The 18,251-nt window shown below is 54.3% G+C and overlaps 6 protein-coding genes across 6 annotated transcripts; 3 read left to right on the plus strand and 3 right to left on the minus strand.

Annotated features, from left to right (window-relative positions):
- Positions 1-114: 114 nt before the first annotated feature.
- Positions 115-2,836, plus strand: ctnR-0 (Citrinin biosynthesis transcriptional activator ctnR; the record flags this gene model as incomplete). Its single annotated transcript, XM_032019947.1, has 7 exons — positions 115-239; positions 302-372; positions 427-507; positions 573-1,180; positions 1,236-1,265; positions 1,311-1,837; positions 1,888-2,836. 7 exons carry the CDS (start codon positions 115-117, stop codon positions 2,834-2,836), a joined length of 2,391 nt encoding a protein of 796 aa, XP_031892447.1.
- A 122-nt stretch (positions 2,837-2,958) lies between these two features.
- On the minus strand, positions 2,959-4,666 carry CGGC5_v010925 (Unsaturated chondroitin disaccharide hydrolase; the record flags this gene model as incomplete). The annotated part of the gene is made up of 5 exons (XM_032019936.1): positions 2,959-3,738; positions 3,794-4,058; positions 4,111-4,307; positions 4,368-4,532; positions 4,586-4,666. 5 exons carry the CDS (start codon positions 4,664-4,666, stop codon positions 2,959-2,961), a joined length of 1,488 nt encoding a protein of 495 aa, XP_031892446.1.
- A 992-nt stretch (positions 4,667-5,658) lies between these two features.
- Positions 5,659-6,936, minus strand: AGAL2 (Alpha-galactosidase 2; the record flags this gene model as incomplete). Its single annotated transcript, XM_032019925.2, has 3 exons — positions 5,659-6,568; positions 6,634-6,880; positions 6,933-6,936. 3 exons carry the CDS (start codon positions 6,934-6,936, stop codon positions 5,659-5,661), a joined length of 1,161 nt encoding a protein of 386 aa, XP_031892449.2.
- A 476-nt stretch (positions 6,937-7,412) lies between these two features.
- CGGC5_v010927 (Uncharacterized protein) lies at positions 7,413-8,170 on the plus strand (the record flags this gene model as incomplete). Its single annotated transcript, XM_032019914.1, has 3 exons — positions 7,413-7,617; positions 7,678-7,991; positions 8,045-8,170. The coding sequence occupies 3 exons, from the start codon at positions 7,413-7,415 to the stop codon at positions 8,168-8,170; spliced, it is 645 nt and encodes a 214-aa protein (XP_031892448.1).
- A 3,266-nt stretch (positions 8,171-11,436) lies between these two features.
- Positions 11,437-12,239, plus strand: CGGC5_v010928 (uncharacterized protein; the record flags this gene model as incomplete). Its single annotated transcript, XM_032019903.1, has 3 exons — positions 11,437-11,605; positions 11,681-11,913; positions 11,967-12,239. 3 exons carry the CDS (start codon positions 11,437-11,439, stop codon positions 12,237-12,239), a joined length of 675 nt encoding a protein of 224 aa, XP_031892451.1.
- A 3,299-nt stretch (positions 12,240-15,538) lies between these two features.
- Positions 15,539-17,317, minus strand: CGGC5_v010929 (putative magnesium transporter NIPA8; the record flags this gene model as incomplete). Its single annotated transcript, XM_032019892.1, has 2 exons — positions 15,539-17,200; positions 17,276-17,317. 2 exons carry the CDS (start codon positions 17,315-17,317, stop codon positions 15,539-15,541), a joined length of 1,704 nt encoding a protein of 567 aa, XP_031892450.1.
- Positions 17,318-18,251: the final 934 nt, after the last annotated feature.

An 18,251-nucleotide genomic window follows, 5' to 3' on the forward strand; every position in this document is an offset into this window, starting at 1 on the left:
CTTTTCTGAACTTGGATAGCTCGCCCGATCACGTCTTTATTATCAAAATGTTGACTCCTACAAACTCCATTTACCAGCCTCAAGTGCTTTGTGATTTCCGTGGTCTCGGGTTCAATGGCGTTCGATGACGATGACGAGGCCATGTCTGGTCGCTCCGGCGGTGAAGAAGATGGCCAGCCGCGGTCCAAGAAGAGACGTACAAACTCAAACACGAATGGCTGTGATGCGGAAGGCCCAGCGTAAGAATTTCTCGCGCAACGAACTCTGGTACGCTTGTAATTTGGCTCACGAAGAATCTCAGCTGTCAATCGTGTCGGAAAAAGAAAGCGCGCTGTTCCAGACGACAACCCTGCTCTGCCTGCGTGCGATACAGTTGGTTCATATCTCCAGGATCTATGGGAGCAATTCTCTGATATCAAACCCCAGATGTCGAATGCGTGTACGACGACAGGAGGTCCAAGCCAGGACTTCGAACTGGGGCTGTCGAGAATCTCAGCCAGCGGGTCGGTGAGTATCCATCAACATTTCCGATCATTCGCCAAAGCCTTCACTTGATGACTGACGTTTCACAGCAACTCTTGAGAACATGTTTCTAGGCCAAGGAGTCCTATGGCAGCAAGTATTCAATGCCTTGAGCACCGCAACCCACCTCAACTCTTCCAGTCCTAGTCAAGAGGAGTCATTAAACCCGTCGCTCAACGAAACGGCTGCTTCGCTGAAGAACACCCTCGCGACCCTTGCTGAAGGTGGGGAGCCGGCGATGGCAACTCTCGCAGCTTGGCGCCCGAAGAATCCAGAAACACAGACGACAGCGCCCAAAGAAAATACACGCGCCAACGCCAAGCTGGACTCCGTGTTTGATGATTCTCTACTTCCTGAGGCGGACCTCGTGGACAATCTTGTTGAAATTTACTTTGCGAATATCCACCCCTGGATCCCGATGCTGCATGTCCGCCAATTTCGCGAGCGCATGCTGGATCCCGAACAACGACCGCAACTGAGTACGATATTCCATGCCATTGTGAGCCTCTGCGCGAGATTCTCCCAGGATGCCCGTCTTGGTTCTCCCGAGGAAAAGACTCGGTACGCAAAACGATGTCGGCAGTTCGTTATCTTGAACAGCATGGAATCTTTCTCGGTGGAAAATTTACAGGCGTTGACGATTATTGCGTTTGATACTGTTAGTCCATCAGCTCACCCTAAATATGTCACACGTTCTGACAGCGGCTTGACAGATTGGAAGCGGCCGAGGGCCCTCTGCATGGGTAAGACATCCTGCCAGTTTCCCCGTCACAAAGCTGATGTTGTAGTCAATCGTTGGAAGCATGACGAGAACTGTGGAGCAGCTGCAACTCAGCGTGGAAGACGAAGACCAGCCACCGGCTTCGAAACGTCTCATAAAGAGAATGGAGTTCCTGAAACCCTGTCGATTTTGGAGTGAAAGAGAAGAGAGGCGGCGAGTGTTTTGGAACATCTTCCTAATGGACCGGTTCTGCAGCATTGCGACTGGATGGAACTTCTCATTGACCAGTGCAGATGTCAAGAGACGCCTTCCATGCGAAGGTGCTCTCTGGGAGACCGGCAAGCCGCTCCAGACACCGACTCCGTATTTCGGTGTCGCTGATCAGTCAAGCGGTGCCACCGGAACACTCCCGTCCGCGAGACCAGAGGAAGCGGCCCAAGACTCGCTGGGAGGGTTTGCGTACTGCATAGAGGCCACTGAAAGCCTGAGTCTGGTCACGTCATTCTTCCTCCAGCAAGCGATTGATGTCTCAAAGCCCCATGAGATACAGGTCTGGCTGATGAAGTTCAAGCAGCTTGACTTGCGTCTAGTGCAGTAAGTCTGGTTCGATGCGCCAAAATACGTGCTGTTTCTGACACTAGCAGATGGAAGATATTCCTGCCCGAACAATGGCGTGAAGCATGCGTCCTCAACAACGATGGGATCATGGACCCCAATCTGTCCTTGGCCCACGTAACGCACAATACCGCTGTTGTTCTCCTCCACCAGGGCATCGCCTACCCATTGCCCGAATGGCAATCCACCCGCATCCGATTACCATCCGCCTCTAGCTCAGAAACATGTCTCGCAGCTGCTACAGAGGTCGCGATCATAGCCGAGAAGTTTCTCCAGGACTCGCAGCACGTCGTTAGTCCTCAATTTGCTTTCTGTCTCTTCATCTGCGGACGCATGTTCCTGGCGCATTCACTCTACTACAGCGTGACGCTGCCAGGTGGCTTTGATTTGCTGGTGGGGAGCTTGCGGACGATAGCAAAGAGGTGGAATGGCCCTGGCGACACGTCGGAGAACCTGGCTTCGAAGTTTGCAGGGAGGCTTGTCCAAGCTCGTCAACAAGGCCATGGCATGTTGGACATCAGGCAGGCTGTATACTCGGATGACAGGCACGAAATATCCTCTCCGCTGTCCGGCAACAGTCTAGGGCCGCCCGGCGCCGTCCGTTCCGGGGCGGGTCATCCCAACAATGGCTTCTCTCCGAGGCCTGGCGGTGCGTATGTGGACGGATTCGGCGCCTCTGCTGTGGATTTTGATCAAGAAGCGTCTCCTGACAGCATTTCCATGGCCTTCCCCCCGCTTCCTCTGGCTTTCCATGCTCAGAACCCCAGCAGAGGGCCTACCGCAATGCCATCACCTGTGCCGGCGAACCTGCAACCTCATATGGGCGCTTACAATCACTACGATATTGGGGTTCCGAATGGTCATAATGGAGGACAAAGCATGGTTGGAGAATTTGAGGACCTCAACGCTTACCTGGACTACTCTTTCCTGCCGAATCAACGGGTGAGCATGTTTTCTGGGGCGGCGGAGAAGGAATAACATGGAACGACACCCTTCAATCACTAGGAGAAGACTTGTTTTGCCCCCAACGTAGCATAATCTCATATGGAAAGTATACACATGGTCACAATCTATTGGATCTATGCACTTGCTTTGTATACTCAAGCACGCTCCTCGAATAATTCTGGAACCCCCATCTCTAGAAGCTTGTTCCCTGCCAGCAAGAAGAAGTAGTCGGCGTACACCAGCCCGTGGTTTGCCCATCTTCTCGGTGCGAATTCATAGTTGTTGATGGTCGCGCCGTTCAAGATCGTTTCAGGCTCACCTTCCCCGTCCACGTTCCAGCCGATATCTTCCTCCACGGTCCCATGCTCAACGGTGTCGATCGTCCTCTTCGACTTCAGATACCGACCGCCACCATTCATATGGACACTACATGTGGCTCGAATGAGCTTGATCGCATGCTTCAGGTACGTCGACTCTCTTCCGAGAGAAGACAAGGCCTCGTGGATCAACAGCATGCCGTAGGCAGTGATCATCGCGGCACTGACATCCGGAGGCTGCGGTTCGTCCTTCGGAGCCGTGAAATCCCACGGAGGGATCCAAGTGGATGGAAGCTGGGCGATGAAGTACTCCGCGCAAGAAATGGCGGTCTCGAGGAAGGAGACGTCACGAGTCCAGCTGTATGTCTGCGCAAAGCCAGCAATGGCCCATGCCTGGCCTCTCGACCAGGAGGATGTGTCGGAGTAGCCTTGGTTTGTGATCTTCTCCTTCGGCACGCCGGTCTTCTGTTCAAAATTCACCACATGGAATGTCGAGAAATCTTCGCGGATGTGATGGGTCCGGGTCGTTTCGGCATGCTTGACAGCGGCATTGTACATGTCCTGGTCTCCGAGCTGGGCAGCAGCCCAGAAGACCATGTCGAGGTTCATCATGTTATCCTAGAGGGGCCATTAGTACTCCTGATGATGACTGGTTGTGTTGGGGATCCCTTACGATGATGACAAGAAAGTCCTTGCTTGGATCCAGAAACTTGTACCGCTTGGTAACGCAGACGTCCCAGGACCGAATCGATCCGACGGTGTTGTCGTATCGACTATAGAGAGACTTCGCGGCCGTGATGGCGGACTCGAACGCCCGTCGGTCATGGTTCAGCTCCCACGCCGGGCGAGCCCATGGGAAAATCATGAAACCGAGGTCATGGGTCGTCGTGAGATGTGCGTTGGGATGGAGGTTTTCCGTCCACCATGTACAGGCAAACCTGCAGTTTGGGTCAGATTAAGGAATCGGATTTTGAGAAATTGCAATCTTACTCCAGATGCATCTGGTGGGGTTCTTGTCCGCCGCGTTGTCCCAGATGCCTCAGCAGGTGGGTATGCTTCCGTCGTCGCTCTAGAAGGAGGTACAGACATCCTGGGAAGAATCCCGACGTCCAGAAGTCCAGCTCCCTATAGACGTACTTCGTACCACCTGGCTTGGTGTACTCCGGAAACAAAGTTGGCGGTGCGGGCTAGGAATAGTCGGTCAGCCTGCCACTTCCAGCCTGCGGAGGGCGGTTGCATCTGCTCACTGAGGAAAATCTCTGCTGGGCAACACCCCATATCTTGGCGGCTGCTTTTGTAGAAAAGAGCATGTACGAAAAGGGTATCTCGCTGCTGTTCGTTAACAGGGGAGGAGTCGTTAGACCGTCTGTCTCTTCTGCATGCTCATGGTAGACCTTGTTGCGCTTCTGTATCTGATGTCATGTAAGTCCTAAATCTTTTCTCTAGACGAATTCTCTTATCTTACCGAAGCAGTCCCGTTCATCGTCGATTCAAAGCCAGCACGGCCTCTCTTGACGCCAGTAGTTGTACCTGTGTCGGGTGCCATAGTCTTGGATATCAAATCGAAAGAGGCCAAGTCCGCCACAAAACGTGAAAGAGATCTTCGGCCGAAGATTTGACCAAGCTGGAATTTTTCGGAACTCAGGAGACTCTCATGTTTGGGGCAAGCCTTTCAAGTAGGCGCTCCTCCCGAACGGACTTAGTCACGAGAAAGCGCTCTCTTAGGCGCGACTTGCCTTGTTGCCCTCCGCAGAGCATGCCAAGAACACTGATTCGTTCTCGGCAGAGATTTCGGGCCGTCGGACCATTAGAAAGATCGTCAATGATGATGATGTGCTAGGGTAGTGTGTTCATCGGCGCCATCGGAGAATGCTCCGGTATATGCCCCGGCTCCGGTCGGTGGAGGCCATGCCGTATTCCATCTAGCATCATCTTTCCGCAATTCGGATCCCCCGCGTTAAGGCGCGACAGGAAATCTTTGAATAATAAGCGGATAGTGCTCGATTAAGTTTCCTGGTGTGGTTGTTAGATATATGGTAGGCTCTTGAGGGAGGTAGCATGTACTGGAATGAACGTGCAGGTTACTTTTGTAGGAAGGATTAAAAACGAAGTGGCGAGAAAAGAAAGAACCAAAGAGAACCAAAGAGCAGTACTGTGTTCTTCATAGATGACGGTTACATTCCTGATAGCGTGAAGCATTGAACCCGTTGCTTGCCTTGGAAGTGATTGGGCGTTTCTTCACAGATACCAATTCGAGACAATATAGGTAGCTGCGAAGATAACCATACCGATTTTACAGTTAACAGTATACTCTGTCACTGATTAATCTCGATCTTGTATTTGAAGCGTATTTCTAGACCTTTTTACCAGCTTCTTTTATGGATTTCTTGTATCGTACTTCGCATCATTTCGGGCTCAACGCCTGGCATCCTAAGAGTAAAGCCGTGTCAAAACGAGTCCATGCAAAACTGTAACACAATACTCGAGTGGTGTAATCGACGCAAAAGACAGAGATCTCCCATGATCAAACCTTTGAGATCAACAAGATATCAAGAGCACCTTGGTCTGCCTAACCTCCACGTTCTTTAACAAAACCTTGCCCTCCAAAACTTCCACATCCTCCGCCGCCCAAACCTCCATCACCTTCACCCCATCAGGACACCCTTTTTCCAACCCGATGCCATCAAGCGGCACATTGATATTTGCCAGATCGTTCCCATAATTCAACGCCAGCACCACGTGTCTATACTTTCCAGTGTCGACAGGCCCTGCCCAGACTTGCACCTTGCCCTCTGTCGACAACTCCGGCAAATACTTCACCGCCTCGCCCCTCTGGTCCTGAGATATGGCAATAATGTCCCGGTTCAGAAGAACCTTCAACGACTGCTCTCGAATCTTGGTCACATCAGCACCAATAATAAGCGGCGACTTCAACCCCGCCCAGAACGAAAAGTGCGTCTGCTCCTCGACCTCGCTCATGACGTTCCCAACGCCAACCTCAAGCATGTCCATATCCGCCCACGACATCCGCCCCTTCTCCTGAAACGGCGAGATTTCTCTCATCTTCCGGATCATCGTCAGCACACTCACCCCCGCATATCCCGTGTTCAGGCAGTACGCAGTCGGGCAGACGCCGGCCTTGTCCTGCGCGAACGAGGCGTGGATGTCCCCAGACATGCGGTACGACCCCGCACCGACCTGGTCGGCCCAGTACCACGGGAACTGGTGTCCCCACTGGCACAGCGAGTAGAAGATGTCGCGGCCGGTGTTGCGGAGGGCGTTGGACATGGTCTGGAAGCGCTCCTGCTGCGTGTGCGTGCCCGCGTGGAAGCCGCCGCAGTTGTCGTACTTGAGGTAGTCGATGCCCCAGTCCGCGTAGGTTTTGGCGTCGAGGTCCTCGTAGCCCCAGCTTCCGGGGGCGAAGCCGCAGGTGAAGATCCCGGAATCGCTGAGCAGGCAAGATGTCAGTTAATCTGCCTAATGTGATGAAAAAAAGGGGGGGAGCGCAGGCACCTGTATATCCCGACCTTGAGGCCCATGTCGTGAATGTGGTTGACGAGAGCTGAGCCTCCCGAGGGGAAACGCGTGGAGTTGAACTCTTGGCGCCCGTCCGTGGCACGTTCGTCGGCTTGCCAGCCTTCGTCCATGATCAGGTACTTGTAGCCTGCTGCTGCAAGCCCCGTGTCAACAAGGGCTTTGGCCGTGGTTTCGATGATGGACTGGTTGATGTTTGCCTTGAATGTATTCCAGGAGTTCCATCCTGATGCAACATCAGTTTGCCATGCTGCTCGCGTGTTGCGCTATAGGCTTACCCATCTGCGGCCGGGAAGCCATGCCTCTAGGAGCTCCCAGGGTTGGAGCAGCAGCTGTGACGAGAAAGCAGAGCAAGAAAATCATGGTGCCGGCGACAGGGACAAGATTAGACAGACCCAATGTCCAATATCCGCCAGCTCATCTTGATATTTACATTCATATACCAGCATGTAGCCACAAATATCAAGAAATATGGCACATAGCAAACTCGTCACTCCCCTGAATCGTCCGGTGAATCCTCCGATGCGGGTTGTCCCGATTCGCCGATGATCTGCGGGGGATGTCGGGGTAAAGTTGTACCCCGCAACTCCGGGATGATTATCGGGGCTCGGCGCCGGCCCGGGAGACTGTGATCCGATTTTCATGTGCCTCAACCTTCTCTTCATGATGGAGGACTACAGGAATGCAAAAACATAAATAGACATTCCCGCCCAACCTTCATCCCGGGCTGGGAGGCTTTGCCCTCAAGAAATCTCGTCATGAAGTTATCTACGGTCTTGGGCTTCATCGTCTTTGGAGTTGTCTGTGCTAGGGGCTCTTCCGATAGACGGCCGCTATCGTATGCCCCGAAGCCAGACGGCACGTATGTGCCCGCGAAAGCTGACGGAGTTACCACACTCTTGGATTTCGTCAAGTCTAGAAGCGACTTGACTGAATTGGCCAAAGTCCTGAATGGATCAGCAGGTAACAAAACCTCTGAGAGCACATCGCGGCTACCCAAGGAATGAAGCTAATGAACGGCAGGTTTTCTTGAAGCATTCGACACAACCCCCACATGGGACTTCACCTTCTTCGCCCCTTCCAATGAGGCCTTTGCAAAGCACACGGGCCAGTACTTCAACACTTTCACACCGACACTCAAGGGCAAGTGGTGGCTAGGCAATCTCATACAGCACCACTACATCCCCAACACGCAGCTCAACATCAGCGTCTTCAACGAGACAGCGTCGCGGATACAGGCCGGGTCGTATCTGTACATCAGGACGCAGATCAAAGACGGCACGCTGTGGCTTAACGACGTAGCAACAGTCACAGAGGGGGACTTGAGGGTAACCAAGGTACGCGCTGCTGTCACCCCTCGCGGCATGACTGACTAACGGATTAAAACCAGGGTACTGTCCACATCACCGACCGAGTCCTAGACCCTTCGGCGCAGCTTTTCGAAGCCGACCGGCCGAAGGCGGGCCAGAAGTTCATCCCTGGGAGCTGCTCTGACACTTCACTGCCATACTGCTAGTGTGGACGCGCACTTGTTGGGGGCGCAATTGACGATAGATAAGAACTGCTAGGGCAGGGAAGTGAGCGCGGCCATGAAGTTCGATAGTAGACCGAGATGATCGACAATTCTCCGACATGCCAGAACGTGGCGCAGGGTGGTGAACGGGCAGAAGCGGGTTGCTCACTCCATTGGAGCCGTTGCAGTTGTCTCAGGCCGTTCCGATATTCCGTCCTTCGGGGCCATCCCTGTCGTGTCTTCGTTCCCCTTAGTCGTGCGAATCCACCGCACCACATCACACGCGCCCGACATGAGTGAATTTTCGCCCAGCCGACCTCAACGAGCAACGAGCATGCATCAATAAAATCAGCCCTGATGGTCTAGCGGTATGATTCTCCCTTAGGGTTGTCAGTTCGATGGTTCGATCTGGGAGAGGTCCCAGGTTCGATCCCTGGTTAGGGCCCATTCCTTTTTGCGTGTTGTGCAGATGTGGCGGTGAGCGTCAGACCGACGCCGTTGGGTGGCTTTTTTAGTGACTCAACGGTCGAAAGGAACGTCTCGTCCATTTTAGCGTACGATGAAAATTTCGACTGAAAGCAATTACAACTCGTTAATAGTTTCTCCCGGATATGTGAATGAAATCAGACCTCGCTGTTTCGTCGAGTCAGCCTGGTCTTGTTTGTGAGGACTGAGCAGACAATGTGCAATTGTGCAGCTCCAGGGGAAAAAAGTGCAAATCGAAACGAATTGCCCCTCAGCAATCAGCAGTCGATCTTGGTAGCGAACCATGAAATTGTCAGACGTGGGAACAGTCACAGACCAAGAGTCGAAGAAGATGAGCCGCAAGATGCAATGTAGCCCTATCCGCGCACGGCATTGAGTTGCCGGTGGAGTTGGGTGTTTCCCGAGGCTCGCGCTCTCGTTTCTCATGATCCCATGAATCGACACACGCAACGGAACGGGAACGGGAGCGCAAGTTGGGCGAAACGTGATGCAGGGCCTTCAGGCGCGTCAACGGCTGTGCATTTAATGCCCACTTGGAGGGTTTTCTGCGGCTGCGAGGAGACGACAACGCGATGAGATGCAAGGAGCAGAAGCGAGAAGCGAGAATGACAGGTCTGGGCGTCCAAACAAACCTGGAAGCAATTCGTGTATGAAAATCACATTCCTCATGTTGAGGCTCTGGACCTTCAGCGGCGCAGTCGGGGCAGCGGACGGACGAAATGAAGAGAGACAGCAGAAAAAGAGAAGAGGGCCCGAGATGGCACTAACGGCCCTGATCCCTGGCGTCGTTCCCGAGCACCACCGCAACCGCAGCCCACAGGCTGAGCCCACAGCGCCTTTTTTAGTCGCCCATCTCCGGCACACACCTTGATCGGAGTAAGGTAGTGGAGACGGCCTGTAGCAAGTGTCCAGCATTTTAAGCATGGTTCGCCAGGGGAGCCAAGAGTATGGAAATTGGACGTAGGCGGGCGGTAATGTCGTGCCACCGCCGCTGAAGAACAGCGACATGGTTGGGCGAGATGGTGCCATGAGGGGCAAATCAATTAACAACCTCGCCTCAATCCGTAGAGTTGTTCCGGGGTCATTCGTACGAGAGAGAGGCACCGGGCGCTAGAGCTCGGAGGAAGCCGTGGTTTTGTGAAGCGTGAAGGGGGAAAAATTGACCGATGAACGGGAGGGAGGGAGAATGAACGCGCGTGTAGAGTGGTATTTTGGCGAGCGGTTGCGACATGTCTCGCTGGCTGATGTCGCGTACGGTTCCTCTGCAAGTGCCGTAATGCCGTGCAGCGCATATTCGACGTGCTAAGGGTGCACGGCTTCGAGGAGAGAAGAGGGAGGCTCTGCTGGCTGGTCGTCTCCTGTTTCTCTTTTGCTCCAGAGACGATGATGTAAGTCCGTCGTCCGTTCAGACTCAGCAGTGCAGTTCGCGTTTGGTTCCCTTGTAATCGTCGCTCCCGCTGAAGTAAGCCCCGGTGTAGCAGGGATCAGCCATGCTTTACCACGTGAAGTGGGAAGCAGACCTTACATAAGGCAGTGCTTGGGACCAGGAGGATGTATCGTTTGTGCTGATTTGCATTGAAAAGTGACTTTCATGGCCTTAGGTCAGCGGGTTCCTTGCGGCAGGCCCAAGCCAGCCAGCAGCAGCCCTAAGCAACGGGGCCAAACGGACGACCACCCCAATCAGGCGACTCTTGGACATTTTGAGCGTCATGATTGGCCACAAGCCCCGGATCGGTGGCTGCACGGCTCTTGCACTGGCGCGTGCCTGTACCGCCTGCATGAGGGCGCCCCTCGGCCCTGAAACACGTCTCGTCAGGGAATTCGAATCATCACGACCTCCCTTTCCTCGTCCACAGTCCGTCCCCCCCCTCTGGCAGTCTCTTTTCGCACTATCCTTTCGTCCCTTTCTTCCCCTTTTCCAGCGCGCTAGACACAGTGTGACACCGGTGGGCTGGTCCCCAGCTGTTTCTGGTGCGTTTCTCATTCTCCCATCTGCTGTTCGAGCCACCGAAAAGTCGAGAGGGGTCCCTGCCGCCGCGCCCCAATACGTAACCCACCGGACGCTGCCACCATTGACCAAGACCACCACCAAGACAACCCAAGAGCCGCCCACCCCTGGTCGCCCTCTCACTGGCTCTCGTCCACTCTCTTGACTTCCCTTCTCGATACGGGCCCCTCTCCTGCCACCAAGAATCTGGCGATTCTTCTCTGGGGTCTCCCTGGCCAGCTCAAGTCTCTCAGGTCTCAGTCTCGTCCGAGACAGCAGTGTGGATACCGGCCGCTCTCCCGTTCCACCTCCTCAGACTTCCAGTTGCGCCTCTACTCCTTCGCTCCCCTTCTTCTCCTCCCAGTCCTACGCGAAGCTGGGTTCCTTTTGGAGAGCGACCTTTGGCCATACTCATCTTCTTGTACAATCGTTCAATCCGACCTTATTCACTTCTTTGGCGATACCTTCGGTTCGTCACCTTCTCTCTTTCTATACCTTTTTATTTTACCGTTGCGATCGTCCCCCGCTGGGTCGTGGAGGTTTCGTGTATTTTTGCTGGTCGAAGACAGTCCTCTACCCACGACACCGACCCCGACGAACCCGCATACGACTTTTGAGTCCGTAAACAAAGACGCCGGTCGTCAACCAAAAAACCTCGAAAAATCTTAAATCTATTCGAAAGAGGAGGACAATCTAAGAGGAGGATTATCTGGAACGGTTGAGGGGCAGCCAAGTCTCTCCGGGCGACATCTCTCTCGGGTCTCGTGGCTGCTCATTATCACGACAGCAAACCGCCATGGCGAACAAGGTGCTGCTGGCCTACGTGGCCGCCGACGCAGTCTTCGTCATCACCGGAGCCATTCTCCTCGGTTACTCCCTCATCAACCAAAACACCGTGAACGAAGCGCCGAAAGAGGGCGTCGAGGCCGCCACCAAGTTGCTCACGAAGCAATTCCCTCTGACCGGTACGTACTCGAGCGCCAATGCGATGGTTCGGCGATGGGCATATCGTGGGAACATGAAGCACTAACAATAAGCAGCTGGTGTCGTCAACGCCGTCTTCATCTTCGTCACTTTCCTCATGACCATCCCGGGTATGATCACTCCCGCCCGTGGATGGCTCAAGCTCTCGGGCTATCTCGTCACCTTCTGCGGCCTCTTCAGTCTGGTCCTCGGAACCTACCTTTGGGTCACGACTCTCACCACCAAGGCCGACTTTGGCAAGCTCTGGATTGCCGCCGACCCTAGCGTCCAAGAACTCATGCAGACTGCTGTAAGTGCCCTCGTCGACTGCATAGCAAAAGAATGCGGACTAACACTGGCTAGTTCCAATGCTGCGGATACTTCAACAGCACGTCTCCTGCCTTCGTCACCGATGTTCAGTGCCCTAGCCCTGCCGCCGCCGCACTCCAGAAGGGCTGCGCCGCCCCGATCACGAGTTTCGCCAACGTCTTCGTCGACAACATTTTCACCGCCGTGTTCGGCATGGTCGGCATCGACGCCCTCCTCGTCGTCTGCACCGCCATGCTCCTCAAGGACCGCAAGGAGCGCGAGCGCTATCGCCACATCGACGAGAAGGCAGGCTACCGTGGATTCTAAGGGGCGCCTTCCATGGGTCCCCCTTCTTCTGCCTTTGGGGCACAGCCGCAGGCCAAATGAATCGGAACCGAATTTCTTGTCTCTCCTTGGACGACTTTTTTGCTGTGGAAACTTGGAAGCAGAGCAAAACCGCGACCCCCTTTTTTTCTGTCTTTTTCGGATGGGGAAGATTGAATTGAAATCGCCTTACCGCTCCGCGCCCGCGGCCATTGATTGGTCTTAATGTTCAACCCGCCTTCTTAGACAACGTGGACAGGCAAAAAGAAATCAAACCTTCTCCCCCCTTTTTGGCATCCTCTGAGCCAGTCCCTAATTCGAGGGACACGGCTACGACTCTTGACGTATGGAACGAAACCTGGACGGAGATATTCGAGCGAAAGTCTGTTTTGTGTGACGGCCACTTGTCTCTTCCTCTCTCCAAACCTACCTCTCTCAGACCCCTTTTTTTGTGTGGACATCATATATAGATTTTTAGTGTTGATTATCTCTGTTCTGTAAGAAGGGGGGAACTTGCCCTGGAAGTCAATCCTGTTTCTATACATTGCGTTCCTATGCGCCGTGATGTGAATATGTGTGTGATTCGATGCAATTTGAGCCGTGAGCGACTCGGCCAGAGTCGAGTGTGTTCAGGAGCTCTTTACACAGAATCCTCCCAGGGGAGAAGAGTGCATATATACACAATCTCCGATCCATTTGGGTCACTCTACAGCATGTTTACCTGCGACGACGTTGACGTGAAGAGCTAAGAGAGCCAAGAAGTCCCCAATCTATTGCCACAGGCCCCCAGAGGCCCAGATAAACGAATCAAGACCAAAATCCAAGAGGTCGTTGGCAAGATGTAAACTGATAGGCGCTCGAAATAGAACGAACAGCGTCTGGGGTAGACGTGCCAAGTAAACCTAAGCGGGTTCATGATGAGGAGTCTGGCCAATGGAAGCGGGCGGAGGGCCCTGTCGTCGGTGCGTGAGATATAAACGATCTGGGCCACCTCCACCCCCCGCATAAACAACGACGACGGGAGATTGACGAGATGGATGGTTCGGGTAGATTGGATGACGATCTCGAGGATGATGTGGAAGAAGAGGGACGTTGTATTTTGATGAATTGTTATGGTCTGCGAAGTTGGCCAGTTGCCGTTCTCCGTCGAGGTGACAGTATTTTCTTCCATCGGCATCAAGGGCGCTGTCGACTGGACTCCTCTACCCATACTCTTCTTCATAATGACGGAATCGCGTTGCATCTCTCCGCCAGACACATGTTGCACATGTCGATCATCTCCATTACCTCAGAATAGCCAGCCGTCAAAGAATAAGAAAAAACGACGTAACCTTCAACCCGCTGAGTCTGCGGCGCCACCGACTATGGTCCGCCTCCTTCCTCCCACATGCCCGTAGCCGCCAAATATGTCCGAAGAGAGTGCAACCCACCACCATCCGAAATATATGCACGTATACGCACGAACCCCCGATGACTTCAGCTCTTCCGTGTCACCGTCAACACGGCCGATGCTAACGAGTCAGCCCGATGGTCTCCGTTGTGCCGAACTTACCGTACTTGGCATGCCGTCACATACACTTTCCGCGAGACGTTGTCATGTCTTTTTGCTAGTGCGAACTATGTTATTGATAGATTGGGAGCCGCACGTAGAACGCTGATGGGCTGTGAACCTCTCTCAGAGCCTGGTGTAGGGAGTGAAGGCTTGGAACTTTCTTAACTTCTGGCGGTGTTTGATCCCACTTTTGAGTTGTAAAGTCGTCGGTTATTTGTCGTGGAGTAAAATTGAATCGAGTCGAGATTCAACTTTGTAAACCATTCTATCTCTAAGTGAACATTTGTGTGTACAGAAACACCCCTCGACCACCCTCGTGCTAAGAGCGAATTTCGTCAATTGCGAGAGAAGTTTGCCTTGTGTTTAGTTATAGAAATCAGAATGGATGGATGGCGAATCGTCCTCCACAGAACCATAACCACCGAAACCTGTCGGTAGAAGAAGGGAGCTCGACGCGTTCCATATCCAGGCTCCAGTGATGGACCCTTTTGTCAACGGCGAAGTCCCCCTGCTGAGAAGCACCCTGTCCTCGAGTGATCCGAGCCATGATCATGAAAGGGAAGCCGGTCTGACGCCACAAGATGTCATCGTCAAAGCCCTTGCCAAGCTCGCCAATTTGACCACGGTCGAGATCCAGATAGCATGCTTTCACGCAGATCTTAGAGAAAAGGCGCCAAGGAAGCCAAGAGGCCAAGCGAGCTCATCTGCCTTGCTGGTTTCATTCAAGAACAACTCACAGGTTGTAGCCTGAGCAATCGTATGTAAGAACCTGGACAACGAGAAGGATGAGAAGACATCCCTTGGGAATTACTAGCAAGCGGCTGAATGTCCTGGGTAGTGAAGTGACCCTAAGATCAAGCGGGACTGGGAATGTCGCGCTGGGGGATGGAAGGCTGCGTCCGGGTCATCTCGGCGGAAGGATTTGCCTGGCTGAACTACAAGCTCTTTAGGAAGAGGAAGTCCTGGCCGCAGAGACAGCCATACCGTCTCATCCACGATGAAGGCCTCCTCTCCGAGTGGCATGTGCCAGCAGCACCCAATGCGCCATGTTGATATTCTCCGGACTATCTCATGTACTGCCAGGCAGCATATCCTTCCCGTTTTCCCTATGAGTACCTTTAATCGAGGACGTCTATTATTGCAATAACGAAATTAACCACAGGGATTTGTCTCTTAGATCCTGAAAGAAACAGAGATCCCACGGGGTCTTTGGTGCAGAGATACACGTTGCTCATAGGCTTGAATCGAAAATGGCGAAGAATGGCTAGCGTGCGAGAGACTTCGAATGATGAGCTCTACAGCAACCACATACATCGCACAGTTCACAGACAAAAAGTCCTCGCCAAAGCTTCGCATTTCTTTCTTCTTTTGAAAAGAATGGTCAATAAATATCATACTGTCGAAAAGTCCGTCTCGCCAAGGGAGCTCGGAACGTGGGTCAGGTACCCTATCCTACGATATACCCCGAAACCCACGTGTGTATATACTCTAGATGAAACAACTGAGGGACAAACGCCCACCCGTCACCCAATCTCATCATGCCAGCCTCACGCTCACACACACACACACCAAAATGTACACATGGGAATTACGTCGGAGGGAGGCATGCGATGAGAAAAAGGGGCAACCTGCCAGGAGGAGAAATAGGAGGAGGCAGCCAACATTTCGCATGAAGCATGAAGAAAAGAAAATGAAGGAAGTAAAAAAAGGATAAAGTGAATAATGACGTGACAAAGTGGCTTTCCAATACTCATACAGGCAAATCATCACTGGTCCGGCCGCCGCCGCCGCCCCGCCCCCTATCATGCTGTTGGGCCCGGTCGTCACCGCCGCCTCCATTTCCCCTCCGTGGCCCGTGAGCACTACTACTGCTCTCCGGCCTCGCCTCGTCGCGGAAGAACGCGGGCCAGCTCCCGCTGCTGCTCGGCGGGGCACCCTCGTCTCCTCCGCCGGACCCCCGCCACCACTTGAGTTTCCAGATACCCCCAAGCGCCTCCTGCAGGGACGGTTGGCTGCTCTGGCTCTTGCGGCGGCGGCGAGCCGTGAAGCCCGGGAACCCGGTCGACTTGCGCCGCCTGCGGCCTGCGGGTCGACGCTGCGAAGGGGACTCGCTACTGGGGCCCGCCTCTGCTGAAGAGGATGTTTGGGGTTGGGTGCCGCTTGTGCGGCAGTGGCCGAGGAGGGAAGTCGACTCGGTGATGTCGGGCATCGTGCTTGATCGCCTGCGCGAGATGGGCGGGCTTGACGTATCGCGATCCTCGAGCTCGCCCCAGATCTCGGCACGTTCTTGCCATCTCCTGCCCTTCTTTGGACGGCTAGGCGTAAGGGGGGTTGTCTCCCCGCTCCCTACGTTAAATGTTGAGTATGTTACGGGTAGAGGGTCGTCCTCTTCGTGAAGGCTGTACAAGTCGTCGCCGCCAAGGAGAGACTCCTCCTCGTCTTCGGTGTCCTCCACGAGACCCAAGCCGGGCGCCAGGGAAGACTGGCCTACTCCCGGTGTATGTTGTTCGTCGCTAAGGCGCCATGATAGCGCCAGCACGCCTGATAGTAGGATGGCGGTGCCTAGAGCAATGACTCCACCGCGGAGGGGGCTGATAAGGTCGGTCTGGTTGAAGTAGATCAAACCATCCAAAATGGCAATGATGTTATAGATGCAAAAGACCATTGGATACAAGACCGACGTCGACACAAGCTTTAGGCCGCGGTGGAGGTAGTAGAGCTGGCTCAGGGCCAGGGTGACCAGCGCAAGAACCAGCACCCAGGCCTGCCAGTGAATGAACTGATTGTCGCCGTCAGCGATCGTCTTAATGATGAGCTCGACCGCGGACTTGGCGACTAGCAGAGAGTGCGCGGACACGATGCCGCTTATACAGCCGTACGACAGGCCACGGACAAAACGGAATCGCGAATTGGTCGAGAGGCTCGTGAAGGCGTCGAGGCAGTCGATGGTGATGGCGATGGAGAGGACAAGCAAAGCCTGCATGATCATCCATATTACGAAGGATCGGCGGCCGAGCAGGCCAAGCAACTCCTGGAGGTTGTGCGCAGGAGAGGGGATGGCTCCAAAGACGGCGATGAGCACGGCACCAGCGCAGACGAGCATAGTGCCCCAGAGGGACCAGCGCGTGAAGGGCTCGTTGAGTATCAGGGTGGCGCATATCGAGTTGAAGACGAGGCCGGAGGCCTGAAGGGTCGACAGCACGGGGAGAGGGAGGGTCGAGATCTGGACGGAGCTACCGAGCAGGTTTGCGGCGATGAACATTCCCATTCCCAGCTGCCACCTGCCCCTCCGGTAGGGCGGCCTGCGTATTTCATGCGGGCCCTTTTCATCCTCGAGGATGTGCGATTTTCGTTGTAGCGTCAGGCCGAGGCTCTGGACGCTGGTAGATAAGAGACCGACGATGATTCCGATCTGGAGAGAGGCTCAAGTGTTAGCGTCGCCCGTCACGAATGCAGGCTAGGTGAGATGAAGGGGAGGTGGACGTACGGCGATTGTCCCCCCGGGGGAGATGCCGCCAAGGGACCCCATTGCGCGCGCAAGAGCTAGCTGTCGGTCATCTGGCAGCGGTGGTCGAGAATGAAGCAGCGGCGTAAGGCCGTCGGTCTCATGGATTTATCTTGTGCTGTCCCTTGTATCCGCGCAACCGTTTGCCCTCCCTGTTGTGCTAGCGCTTTCGTGCCGTGTCTCTCTTCGCTGGATCCGGGGCCGGATGGCAATCGACGTCGGGGGGTTCGGGCGGTCGGACGCTTCTGCGGATGGAGGAGGGTAGTTGAGAAATGCTCAGGAAAACGGGACAAAAGTATGAGCCGTTGCGGGACGCAGAGGTGGTTGCAAAGTTGCCCAATAGCCCGCCACTTCTAAAAGGTCACTCCCGGCCGAATGATGATCTTTAGCCGCCAAGACCAAGCTTGCAGCGAGATTGTACGTAGTGCTGGGGCGGATCGCGTTGCTCGGTTTCGGTCGGTCAGTGACGCAGAAACGCCAGACGGGGTAGGATTGTTGAAGATGTTTGCGTGTACTTTTAATGCGCGTTATAAAATACGGAGCTTCCACATGGCCGGAGTCGGTGAACACTTTGTTAGATCATGGCTCAGCTCGAAACACCAGACAGACGTACGTTGGCAATGCACGACGCAATGGCCGCCCGCTGTCCCGTCGGTCAGGTCTGGCCAAAATAGTGCTGGGCATGCCGGCTCTCCATTGATTTGCTTGCTTGCTGCGAATCGAATGGGGGGAAAGGCACCCACACCCCCAGTGAGCGCCCCAAGGTACACTAACGCCGCAACGCAGCGCAGAACGCACCACGACCCTCCCGCCTCCCGCCTTGCATTATTCAGGTCAGGACCCAAGGTCACTGAGGTCCATGAGGGCGCATGTGGCGGTGCGGATGCTTTTCGGCCCGGCATCAGCTGACCGCCGGCTGCCGGCTAATCTAATCGCTGGTGATGCTTGGGCATCCTTG

Source organism: Colletotrichum fructicola (genome assembly GCF_000319635.2).
Source record: "Colletotrichum fructicola Nara gc5 chromosome Unknown KSG_Nara_v1_contig06, whole genome shotgun sequence".
NCBI lineage: Eukaryota > Fungi > Ascomycota > Sordariomycetes > Glomerellales > Glomerellaceae > Colletotrichum > Colletotrichum fructicola.